Source organism: Cavia porcellus, unplaced genomic scaffold (assembly GCF_034190915.1).
Source record: "Cavia porcellus strain 051 isolate PalLab524CR breed Dunkin Hartley unplaced genomic scaffold, mCavPor4.1 scaffold_14, whole genome shotgun sequence".
Classification (NCBI taxonomy): domain Eukaryota; kingdom Metazoa; phylum Chordata; class Mammalia; order Rodentia; family Caviidae; genus Cavia; species Cavia porcellus.
Window position 1 is genome coordinate 59,951,009 of NW_026947497.1, and position 13,074 is coordinate 59,964,082.

General features: G+C 44.0%; 1 protein-coding gene across 5 annotated transcripts in view; it reads left to right on the plus strand.

Annotated features, from left to right (window-relative positions):
* Positions 1–12,110, plus strand: part of Mobp (myelin associated oligodendrocyte basic protein) — a 55,403-nt gene extending 43,293 nt beyond the window's left edge. For 4 of the 5 annotated variants that reach the window (XR_010051528.1, XR_010051531.1, XR_010051529.1 and 1 more), the window contains one exon: positions 3–1,816. Coding sequence is in view for 1 of the 5 variants with exons in the window: in XM_063260948.1 (XP_063117018.1) it covers positions 8,389–9,402 (1,014 nt within the window). In the remaining 4 variants the exon portion in view is untranslated. Of the gene's footprint in view, positions 1–2 lie in introns of all 5 variants that reach the window. The other variant, XM_063260948.1, reaches the window with a different exon arrangement.
* Positions 12,111–13,074: the final 964 nt, after the last annotated feature.

Genomic DNA, 13,074 nt, shown 5'->3' on the forward strand with positions numbered 1-13,074 from the left:
AGGATGCAAGTTTCTTCAATCTGAAGATCTATGACTTTCTTCAGGGACACATAAATAAAAAAAGTTAATGTTGCACAACCATAAAATTGGCAAAAATAAAAACAATTATCAAGTATTGGAAAAGATGTGAGAAAAATTATCATAAGCCATTGAGAGATGTAATAAAGTATTACAACACTTTGGGGTGCAGTCTGGGGATACTAGCAAGGAAGAATATTATATAATCTATAGTCAAGCAATTACAGTTTTAGAAATCAGCCTAGAGAAAATGTGTAGAGAAAGGAAATATACATAAATTTGATCAATGACTCATTATTTGAAATTGGAAGAGAAAGAGAGAGAGTTAACCAAAATATCTACAAACAGAAGAACAAATGAATTTGTTGTGGTAAAGTCACAAAATCCTAAACAGCAGTTGAAATCAATGAATTACATATACTCATATTAAATAGATAAATTTGAAAAAGAAATGAAGACTATAAATAGCAAATGGAAAGTGCAAAATGATATATAAATGTTAACAACCTTCAGTACAATATCGCATATTGCCCAGTAAGCAGAGGATGCAAGGTTTCACCCTTCCTCTATGTTGAAGTAGGATAAAAATGATGAGAAAATAAAAGAATATCCCAAAATGTATCATCTTGGAAATAAAAAGATCACAGGAATGATTCCTGGTTCAAGTAATAACCAAAACTAAAATGAAAGGGTTAACAATATTAGCCAAAACCATATTTAGAGAAATAAGTGGGAAACTGACGAAAGGCCTGGGGTGTCTCCACAGAGACGTTACAAACGCATTTTGGATCTATTTTGGATCTGGGCTATGACTAGCTTGTGATGGTTTCTGACCTGCGGGGACAAAGAAGGAGCTAGAGCAAAGCGCTGCCCCAAACTGTCCCTTAGTGGCAGGCAGGAAGCAGAAGAAGACTATAGAATGTTGTAGACTGAGGATGGATGTAAAAACAAGCAGGATGAGGGTAGAGGAAACTCAGGACTAGGACAGTGAAGAGCAGGAGGAGCAGTCTTGTGCTGAGAGCTGGTGTGGCCACGTGCAGGCAATGCCCAAAGCCCCAAAGGCTCTGTGTCCTTGAGTGAGCACAGCCAGGTCTGGCCAAGCATAAAGCAAGTGCAAACTCCGGAGCCTTGTCAGAGGAAGTCGTGTTCAAGGTGTGGCGCTGGGATGAGAGGAGCTTCCAGAGAGCAGGGAGGAAAACCGATCCACTCAGAAAGCCATGCCCTCAGAAAGAGAACTCAGTCCCGGCACTGTCCCATGGCAGTGGGAGGGTGAGGCCAGAGTGTCCCAGCTTCCTTCCTCCCCTGGAAGTGCCAGGCAAAGTCAGGGGTTTTTGACCATCATGGGACCTTCAGCTAGATAGAAATGGTCCTCTTGCCTAAACCCAGGTGCTAAATGAACAACAAGTCATGGCAGTCCCTACTGAGAACACTTTCCAGTGGGAGACACTTGCCTAAGGACACCACCCGACAGAGTGGGGGATGGGGAGGGAACACGTGGAGGAACCATGGTACAGGAGACAAACTCCTGGCCCAGCCCACCAGCCCAGGAAGGAAGCTCGTCATTCCTTCAACCTCTTTTGATTTTGGCCGAGCCAGGCCTCACACTCAGAGCTTACAGGGCTGTGCCTTTCAGGTCATCTGGGAGACCCAAGCTCATCATGGAATGGAGGGGAGGGAAAGCCCGGTGTGTATTAACTCATGCAGCAGTTGGCTGTTAGCCAGTAATGTTAATAACCCAAAATTGCTGAATTCTCTGTTTGTCTGTTACGGAAATAAAACCTTCGGGGGATGGACCAAACATCTCTGGAAATTACTTGAAGCTGGTGGATAGCTAAATATATTGTGCCTTGGACCCTGTAATTAAACTGTATAGTTTGTTTGTAAAGCTTGGTCTTGGGGAGTCCCACCTAGTAAACACTGTGGGAACTCCCTGAAGCTCTAGAGCTAGCGAGGTTGTACATGTTCTCGAGTGGGAATTCACAGCTGATGGCCATCACATCCTGATATTCTTCATGGCTGTGTGGAAACTGAGTTGTATACCCAGAGTTACCCTGTTAAATGAGGGTCCTTAGGGGGTCCCTAGGTAGAAAGTCCTGATTTACTGGGTTTGCTAATTTCCATGGTATAAATATTGTCGCTGTGCTGATCCCAAGCTGTGAATATGCTGCCCCCAGACCCGGAAGAGCTGTGCACAAAGCTCTGAGGGCCCCGGTGGTCAGTGTCCGCACTGCACAGGGCCTGCTGAGCTTCCTTGACTGTCATTTGAGACTGTGCCTTGGGGATCCTTATTTGAGCCTGGTTTGTGCTGATCGAGACATCCAGGAGCTCTAGACACACTGCCCTGTCCCTAACACCTGCAAAGAATGGGCAAGGCCCCTGAAAGATGACCTGGTGGCTCCCAGCAAGGAGCACCCCTCTTTCTTGGCTCCTGACATCGCTGAAAGCTTGGATACTGTTGAAAGCCCTTATGCAGGGGAGAGAACAGGAACATCAGAAGACATGGACAGAGGGGCTTGGCTACCACTTCCCGCCTTTCTGGTTGTAGACATCATCTGGAGAGCAGAAAAGGCAGACTCCACCAGCCCCATGGAGACTCCCGGAAACAGCTTACAGGATGTCTTAAGGAGTCCAAGTGCTTCCCTCACAGGCTGGGACATGAAGGCAGATAAATGCTGTCCAGTTTCTGTGGTCACTTCTGTGTGCGCTTCCCCCTCCCTTCTACCGCCCCGCAGCTCTCCTGTGCTTTCCCTCCTCATTCAGACCCATTTGCTGCATGCTCTTGGAGGCTGAGCGGCAGCCTCCTGTTCTGACTGTGGCCACTGAACCTCACCCCTCCTCCTTGCTCCATTGCGTTCCTGACTTCCTGGCACGACAGTCTAGGTCGTCTCCCCCTTGAGGCTTTGCCACTCACGTGAACTTGATACAAGCACCACACTCACCAACTCTCTTGTCGTGGATTGGATCTCTCCATTTTCTTATTTTGTCTGAGTTAGTTATTCACTGACACCAGTTATATTCCGAGGATCCCATAGGTTTCCATGAGAGCGGGTGGGATTGTTGGAGAGAGAAGTGTCCCCAGCAGCATCATGCAGGTTTGTGACACAGTGAAGTTGTAAAAAGATTCTGTAGGCCTCAGAAGGATCACAGGCTCTAGCATTTACGAAACCCAGTGTAACTGATTCACAAGACACTGACTCCAGAGAAGGTGAGGCATCTGCTCCTGGCTCTCACTGCAATTGTGCTGGCAGCCACCCTTCCCTGCCCAGTGTTCAGGAAGCGTCCTGTCATGAGGAACAATGTTGTGATGGAGGCTGTGAGGACAGATAGGGGTGGGCAGAGGGTCAGGAAAATCATGCAGGAGGCTGCTGTGAGTCCCACTGTTGGAGTAGTAGAACTTTATCTGCTGGACATCAAGTTAGTTTCCTCACCTGCAAATGTCAGGGAGAGGCTGACAGGATGTTGCTTTGCGAGGTCACCCTGGGGAGGTGTGCAGTACCTGGTGGGTCAGCAAGGACAGATGCGGGAGGGCAAGGTGGGGGCGGGACCCTGTCTGTGGAGTTAGTATTTCATTGTAGAGTTTGAGACAGGTGTTCATCATGTCAAGACTCATCTGGCAGGAAGATTCTGGAGACGTGTGGCACAAATAGGACACCTGGAGGCACAGACCAGAAAGGGCCCAGAAACGGTGGGTTCAGCCTACAGATCCACAGCCATATTGCAGGGCAGTGGTGGTCACAGGGGAAGCGGGGGGACACAGCTGTCATACAGGACAGTCAGATTCCCATCCTGGGCACAATGCTTTGAGCGCCCAGGGTCGGCTCAGAGGAGAGGAGAGCCATGCTCTCAAGCAGCCTCACTAGGGCTGCATGGGGCGCACACTTGCTTGAGGCCCTAACAGTGCTTAGGGCCCTAACCAGCTCTGCACATGTGGGCTGTGGGATGTGCTCAGGTTCCCAGCACACAGATGGCACAAACTATTCCACTCCACTGATAAGCGAGGAGGCTTCCTTTGCGCAGCCTTCTAGACACTGATAAGAGAGCAGGCTATTTTATTCAGTCATACCTTAGAGACAGTGTCTTGCAGGTGAGAGAGGCAAGGTTTGGGTCCCTACTCAGAGTCACACAGCTGTCTGTAAGACCTGAGGTTCTGACAGCTGTGCATGCTCTTCTCTTTTGCCTCCATCTCCTGCTAACTCCCAGTGAACCCCAACTTCCTGGCACCAGTGGCAAGGCTGGCAGTGCCTTGTGGCAGGGATGGCTGGTCCCTGCTGTGCTGTCCCTTCCCTGTGGCATGGCCAATTTCTCTGCAGGCCATGTGACCAGGGGTGGCTACTAAGGAATTACAGGTGCTTGTAGGGAAAGGCCATGACTCAGCCTTTCCATGCAGAACTGTCGAAGCCAGGAGGGTAAGACCAGAGGTCAGAGGCCACCACTTCAGAAGGGACTCTGTGATGATAAAACCATCATTCTCAATCCTTTTTCCTTGTATGATGAATCCTGATCCCTGGGTTTTGTACTATTACTCATCCATCCTAATAAACAATGGCTCTATTTATACTGATTTAATTTGGAGACATATAGCTTTATTGTACAAGTTTTATAAAAGAAATAAGTGAGCTTCACATGTTGGCATTGCCCCAGAACTCCTACCTAGTGAGAAGCAAGTGCGGTTGTACCTAGTGCCTGAGCCTCTGGCTGTCTTGCCTTCCATGTGGCCTTGCTGTCCTCCAGGGCTCGGGTGCTGCCACCTGGCCTGGTTGTGGTCCGATCAGAGCTCAGTGACTCATGGCACTGTGGATCTTGCGGTCCTGTTTTTGAGCTGACCACATCCTTCAGCTGGACTCTTCTTTCCCAAACAGTTTCCCAACACCAGGGGGGCAGCGCCCAAGTATTCAGAATGCAGCTTTTTTGGGAAATGGAGCAACTTCCCTTTGAGCTGGACCCACTCCAGTGCAGAAAGCGAGGAGTGTCCCAAACTGCTATTTGCTGGGTGAATGTCTCTTTCCTACCCATTAAAAAAAAAAAACCAGGTTCACTGTGCTTTGTGTTGGTCGTATGTATTATTTAGGTTATGTAGGCTGAAGTAACACACCCACTCGAACTGACCAGTGTTTACACCACATAGTCAAAATCTGTGCCTCAGCTCAGCTGACTAACTGTGGGTTTGCTGAGCACCCCCTCTCCATGCAGCCACTGAAACATCTAGGATGACAGAGACCTGCCATCCCAGAACAGGGTCCAACACCTCCATTGTCCGTCCTTCTCAGCCAAGTGGGGAGGGGAGACTATGAAGAACACCCAGGGAGGCTTCTGTGGGCCACACCAGAAGTGCAGGGCACGTCTGATTTCCCGTCACCTGGTGGGGAGTTCCACGTGCAAAGGAGGAGGCACGGTAGCCCCCTGACACCCAAGGAGCAGACAGACTTTGGTGCATGACGCACTCTTTTCACTGCTTTCCGCTCTGGTAAGTGATAGTCTGCTCGAGCACATTTAACTGCCCTTTTCGGTTTGCTTCCTTCTGTATTTTCCAGGACTCTATTTAAAAGTATTTATAATTTTGTGCTTTATTGTATTTATTCTTGAAGTCTTCTATAGAAGGATTCAGGAAGGAAAGGAAGTAAGTGATACAAACAATAAACTGAGCAATAGGGTAGAAGAAACAGCATGTAGAGTTACCGTGCTCCCTCTGTCCACTGGTTTGAGGGAAAATGGACCGACAGCAGCCTGCTTTCATTTTTAAAAAAGGCTTACGTTTGGGCCACATTCATCAACAGTGCGTGGGTCTCAGGTCCCGCCTCGGGGGCTGCTCCCGTCAGACAGGCCTTCTGTGATGGGAGAGGTGACCTGAGCCCTTCTGTGACTGGGCACATTGGAGGACAGAAGAGACTGAAGAAAGTGGCATCTGTGCGCATCTGGAACTCCCGTTTTGGATTTTCTTCCAGGAAGACAGAGAAAGTAGGAGTCACTGCTTCTATAAACATTTCGTGTCAGTCTACTGACATGACAGTCTACATTAAAATCCCTTTAGTTCTTATTCACCTTAAGACTTGAATAAAGACTTGACTTAATTTCAAAATCAACCCTGCTAAATTATTAAAAATTCAAAAAATGGGATAATAGGTGATATTTGAAAAAGTAAGTGGAAACTTTGTTATGATTGAATGGTCTCAAGATTTATTCCACAAATGAGGAAAGCTAGGCTGAAGGATTGGGGAGGACAGGAGCACTGACCTAAGAGCAAGCGCTGGTTTCCACACAGCAGCGCCTGCCCAGCGTCCCAGGAAGGCTGGCGGTGAGGCTGGCAGGGGTGTGTCAGTGCTGCTCTCTCCCCTGAGACCCAGCCAACTCTTGCATAGTACGGAGTCACATTCCTGACTTCTGGGGAAGAACACTCCTGTACTTCCAATATGAAAAAGTTTGTGTGTGACAGAAATATTCTCCTTTTCTTCCAAATGTCAAAAGAAGCAAATGAAGGAAAATACCACTTTTGTAAAACTGGAGACAGATTTAGGATGTAGGTTTCACAAAATGAGACCCCTGCGAAGGTATCAGTTCAGAAGCTGCAGGGGAGGTGGGTAGAAAGGCTGCCGTGTCCGGCAGATGTCTCTCCTGTGGGCTCCAGACACACAGCCAAACACACGTCTTTTGCCCATATCGAGGGCTGGCGGAACTGGGAATACAGGGTGGAGACTGAGTGGAAACAAGAGGAGTGGGAGACGGAAGGCAAGAAAATCACCGCGAGTAGCAAGCAATGGCAAATCTCAGAAAACAAAAACTACAAGAATTGACAGTCCTGACTGTCCAACCAGTTCAAACGCCAAGAAAAAATTGAAAATAGTTAACCTAGTATCCTTGGAAAGATAGATTTTAAAAGTTAGCAAAAATTTATCAGATAAAAAATATCAGCAAAACTTGCAATGCAATATGTGAATATTGCAATTTGATATTTGCCAGGAGACAGAAAACTCTCTAAGACCTAAGGGAGGAAATAGAAGTGAGCTGTCCAAAAGAAACACAAGAAATTAAAGGCAGCAATTCAGTGCAGAGCAATCCCGTAAGATCCTCATTTTTCTTCTCATTAGTAAATTCCATCAGTCAGTGTTTGTCAGGGTTCTCACCCGAGGAGGGAGGATGAGTTATAGGCCTGCTAGGAGCCCCTCTGTCTGGTAGAGCTTCGGGGAAAGAAATGCATAAAAAAATAAACAACAAACTGAAAAACTTACAAAGATGGAGAGCACACATATTTCATAGCAGAAGAAAAATCAGTTATATTTGTGATATTACTAAATGTAAATAGGCTCAAATAATCTAGTAAGAGAAAAGATGTTCCAGTTAGGCCACAGAGCAAGTTGAAAAGAAGAAAAACATCTAAATCAGTGTTTCAAATAGGCTGAAGATAGAATAATGTTCCACTTCAGGGAAAGAAGGAAAAAGATCACAATGTTTATATCAAATAAGATTATTAATGCCAACACATGCAAAAAGAGACTGCTTTTTTATTTTAAACAGAATAAAACAAAGCAGAACAAAGCAGATCAGAGTAAAACAATGCAAATAACACAAAATTTCAGAACAAGACAACAGGAAGTCAACAGTGGCTACCATAATGTCTCTTGTTCTCTTCGAAATAGTTGTCCACGGCGACTTCTGGGAGAACATGGCGGACAGATAACAGCAACTACCGGAGGCTCTCTGAAAAACTAGGCTCAGAAGCCAGGTATGGTGCGGACTAAAGAGACATAAGCAGGTGGAGTTATGCTCTGCTGACTCAGGAACGAACTCAGCTGAGAGAAACCAACTTGGAATGCAGTCCTGGTGCTAAAACAGGAACAGAAAAGTCTTGCTGCTGAGGCTGGACCCTGCACCATTGGAAGCCTCGATTTGGGTTTCCCGCCGCGCAGTGGCTGGCTGCCTCTACATCAGCTCGGCAAGGAGAGAGACGCGCGGAAACTCTGAGAACGGGAGTCTGCGAACGGAGTCGAAAACAGGTCGGGCAGGGAGGCATGTTCTGACTTGTGGCGAGGTGAGTGAGAGAAACTGACACTCCACCACAGTTTGACTCCAGCGGACTTTCTGGGCCCAAGCAGTCCTGCGGGAACAGGGCGCGCTGGTGACTCCAGACACATTCCCCTCTCGGGCGGGGTTGGTGAAAAGTGCCTGGCCTGCGAGACACTGCCGGCGGACCCCGTAGGCTGGCCCAACCCAGATCGCAGAGCCTGACGGAGGCCGGGAGGGGCGGGCCCCACATAGGCTGCCTGGTGCGCAGCAATGAGTGGGAACACCTAACCGGCGCAATTCGATCAGGCTGTGGCTGACAGGGAGAGAAGCTGGGCCTCTCATATAAGCTTGCATATATAAGGAACAGAGAATATGGGAAGAGGCAGCAACAAGAAAGGCTCCTCGGCCCCCAATTCTGAGAAACAGGCAATAGCGGACACCGCACCAATACACATAAAGCACCATATAGAGAGCCTCATAGACCAATTCAGGAATGAAGTTATCAACGACCTGAAGCTAGAAGTATGCAAAATAGTTAGAGAAATGCTAAGCCCCACCCAAGAAAAAACAGATGGTGGAATGGAAGAACAGAAAAAGAGGGGAGAATTGTTTGATGGAGAAAACAGGGAAAGCATAGAATACGTGAAGCAGGTTCAAAGGGACAACCAAGAAACTAAGAAGTCTATCGAAGACTGGCATAACAGCTTGAAAGAAACTAAGGACAGACTATCTGAACTGGAGGGCAGAATTGTAATATGGGAGAATGAAATGAAAAACTTCTTAAAAATAACAAAGAAACAAACAGCAATAATACAAAGACAAGAAGATGATAAGAGGATCCATAACTTAAGGATTAAGAACATAAAAGAAGAAGTAGGGACACAAACAAATGAACTACAAAAGCTACTCACAGAAATAATCCAGGAGAATTTTCCTAATTTAGCAAAAGGTAAAGATACTCAGATGTATGAGGCATACAGGACCCCAGCTACCTACAACCCAAACAGAGCAACACCCAGGCATATAATAATAAAAATTCCAGAAATTCAATACAAGAACAGAATATTAAAAGCTGTCAGAGACAAGAAACAGACCACTTACAAGGGAGCACCCATCAGAATTACAGCAGATTTCTCTGCACAAACCATCAAATCACGAAGAGCGTGGGGGGAAATAATTCAAGCTTTGAAAGATAATAATCTCCAGCCAAGATTGAGATATCCTGCACAACTGTCCATGGAAATTGATGGGAAAACAAGGTGCTTCCAGGATAAAGAGGAACTGGGGGAATTTGCAACCACCAATTCAACTCTACAGAGAGTATTGCAGGATATTCTAAAAAAAGAAAAATACAAAGAATCCAGAAATAGTGGAGGCCACAACTAATGGAGCAGAGAACAAAGTGAAGAAGACAAACTGACAGCTACTGACAGAATAAGAGCTCAACAGAAATGAGGCAGAGAAGATTGGATGATAGGAACAGCTATTTTGGAGAAAATGACATCTTAATAGGTAATACTGATTTAGTATCATCTTGTTTTGAAGTCTCATCTAGCTTTTGTCCTTCTGTCTCCAATGGTCTAAATAGGTTGTATCTTACTGGATTTTATTATGTACGACAGTATAAGCAAAAACCTTTTAAAGACAAGGAGATTACACAGAAACCATTGTTCATTTTCTGTTAGTCGATTCTAAATACTCTGTAATGCTGTCATTCTCTTAAATGGTTTTACATTGTTTTGATATACTTAATGCTACAGTATACGAAGTTGTACTCAAGGATTTCAAGGAAAGAGACAATATGGTAACTACTTTTAGGTCAGGATTATCTGGTGGTGAAACACTATTCTGCTTAAATGGTTATGTTTTGATCTGTGCTGTTTCGTTGTTATGCGCTCTTTTATCTCAATGTCCACTCCATTATTTACTTTTTTAATACTTTTTAAAAATTTTTTATCCTTTTAATTAAAGGAAAAAAATAGCAGGATATATTATAGTAACCCACTTTGACTTTCCATTACCTCGATTTAAAGCCCTGTATTACTCTCACCATCTGGTTTTTGTCTGATGTTCCCCTATTCTGTTTTGCTGGATAGTATCAGGTTTGAAAATTTAGGCATCAGCTGTGAAGATAATGAGATTCATTATAACGCCCATTCTCGTTGACTTTTATCTACTTTTGAAGACCTACAATGTCTCCAATGGTTTGGCTTTGTTGGTTTTGTTCTTTACTGTTTTGTTCAATTGTATTATAAACTAATGGTATAGGCAATTCTATTAGAGATAGCAGGAGGCATTATGGTAACCATTGTTGATCACCTTGTAATATGTTTTCACATTATCTATTATGTCCACCCTTTTGACTTGACCGATTCTGTTCTGTTATGTCACATTTGGTTTTACTCTCTTCCAAAAAAGTAATAAGAACCGTGAGAGCAATGAAACCCAAAATGTGTAATAGTCATTGTACAAAAGAGAGGAAAAGAAAGTGCTCTAAACTATATAACAGCATGTATATTTAAGTGTATAAGATAGAATATGATATCACAGAGTTTTATTGGATCATTGAACAGAACTGTTTGCAGTATCATTGATGGAATGTCCACTTTACAAGCTTTAATTTTGTGACTTGAACAATTATTTCTAAGATGACAGTATGTAATCCATTAACTAGTGATTTCCTACTGTTCATTTTTTTCTGCAAATCTGTATAACTTGTACCCTTTCTCTGCTTTTTTTTTCTTTTCTCCTTAAATAAAATTTAAAAAAAAAAAAGGAAAAAAAAAAAAGAAATAGTTGTCCACACCTACACACACAATAAGTTAATACAAATCAAAATAGTATAAAAGCAATTAAAACAAAAGAATGAGAGCTTTATGGGCCTTCAATACCAGACACTAGGAAATCGATTATGGCTACCATAATGTCTCTTGTTTTCTTCAAAATAGCTGTCCATACCTTCATACATATTGAAATCAAATAATTGAAACAGACTAAAATCAATCAAAGCCAAGAATAAAAGCATTATTGGACTTCAAAACAAAAGGCTACGTTGTTATTGCTTTGGTGGAATTTATGAGATGAGGGAAATAACAAAAATGAAGGACACAAAGCAACCATAACAAAGATCGCTTTCCTCAACTCTGAGGAAACACTTCAAAAATCTGGGCAGAAGAAAAATATTTTTAGGGCTGGGGATTTAGCTCAGTGGCATAAGTACCTGCCTGGCAAGCATGAGGTCATGAGTTCAATCCCTAGTACAAAAAAAAAAAGAAAATTAGAAAAATGTAAGTTATAAAAACTGATCTCAAAAGAGTAAGGAACATGACCACAGTTTTAAGCGAATAAATGAAGCTACCACAGAGCTAGCCCTGGAGCATGCATGTCACCAAGCTGGCATGCTTTTGACTGTATACTTCTATGAAATCTTTCCAGGTAATTCACGTGTGCTAGGTTTAAGTGAAAATAAATTCTTCTGAATATTATTTCTAGAATTTATAGTATGGATTTTAAAACCTGAAAAGTTTTTCATAAATTCACCACCACATAGATATCTTCAACTGACTCATATCCAAGCAGAAGTTGTTATTTTTCTCAGTATTTTCTCTTGCATTTACAAACTAGAAATGTGCAATCCCCTTTCAATTTGGAGAGCTGATTGGTTGCTCAGGCCTCTGAGATCTACCTCCCCACGTGTCTCGACTCCATCATTTCTTCTCTCTCTAGAGAGTCCTATCAGGTATTGCAGGAGGAAGTATGCAAAATATTGTTTGAGAAACACAGTTCTGGTGATAAATATTTGTGCAATGGCCAACTTTTCACTATCTGCTTAACCTTTACAATGCTTCTTTGTAAGTTTTCTACCAGAAAGGAAGGATGCCTTCGGGTCAACTTTTTTCTCAAGGTGCTTATGGATGTTGAGGGAGAGAAAATGTATGGACTCCTGCTGATAACTTAAAACTTTGTGTCTAAATGTGATTTGGAAGGGAAGAGCAGAAAGAAGAAGATGTTAGCAGATTAACATGGTGATATATATGAGTCCCTGAATAAAAGAGGGCTCATTAACAGATGATTAATAAAATCACACAGCTGAATATTGTCTTACATGACTCTTTTATATTAAAAAAAGAAACAGTTCTGACAGCCACCAGCCATAGGCACAGGCCTCATAACCAGGAATATTCAAGGAGATGAGCCAGGAAGACCTAGGGTGCACAGCTAAGAAAGTGAACACTCACCCTCCATGGGCCAGGGGCTTTGCAGACACCCAGTGTCCTCCAGCCCCACTGTGGTGGTGCAGTCAGCTCTCCCTGCCTGGATGGATGAAGGAGCTGCCCTTGGGCTCCTGAGATCTGACAGACAGCACTAGTCCTCCACATGATGGGCTCTTTCTGCAGACTGTGCATTCGCAAGGTACTGCTGTGTTCCCCTCCAGTTTGTAAACTTTGCACTGTGTCTTAAATCAGTGGTGGCAAGTTCCAGGGTGGCAGGAGGCTTTGGAACCACATAGCTGAGGTATTAGTCTCAGTGCATCCCAGTTCTTCACTCTGAGATACTGACCAGGCCTCTTAAATTCCCTGAGCTGAAGTTTCTTCATCTGTTTCACAAGAAATGTTATCTGCTCAAGAGGGGGATTTCAAGGAATAATGATGTTCAGCACAGGTCCTGACACCCATGACTGCACAACAAATGATAATATCAATCATAGATACTATTATTCAAATATTAGCTATGTAACAGTGTTTGCAGAGCCCTGGTCTGTGGATTGGCTTCAAGGGACAGGCAGGGCTAAGGCACATCTCTTGGTTCTTAGGAAATTTCATTTTAGTGGGGAGATTTAGATGAAAAGTTTTACCTAGTACCCAGATCACCTATCTGCACAGGGTTGAGGTTTATTCAGTGGCTATTCCATAGAGACAGCTGTTTACTGGGAACAGAGACTCCACCCGTACTTTTGTGATTGTCTGCATCCTGTCAAGCCAGCCACATAGCAGCTGACACGCAGCTTTGAAATGGAAATCATCAAAGTCCTTTCTGAGAGAAATAACTGAAGATGTG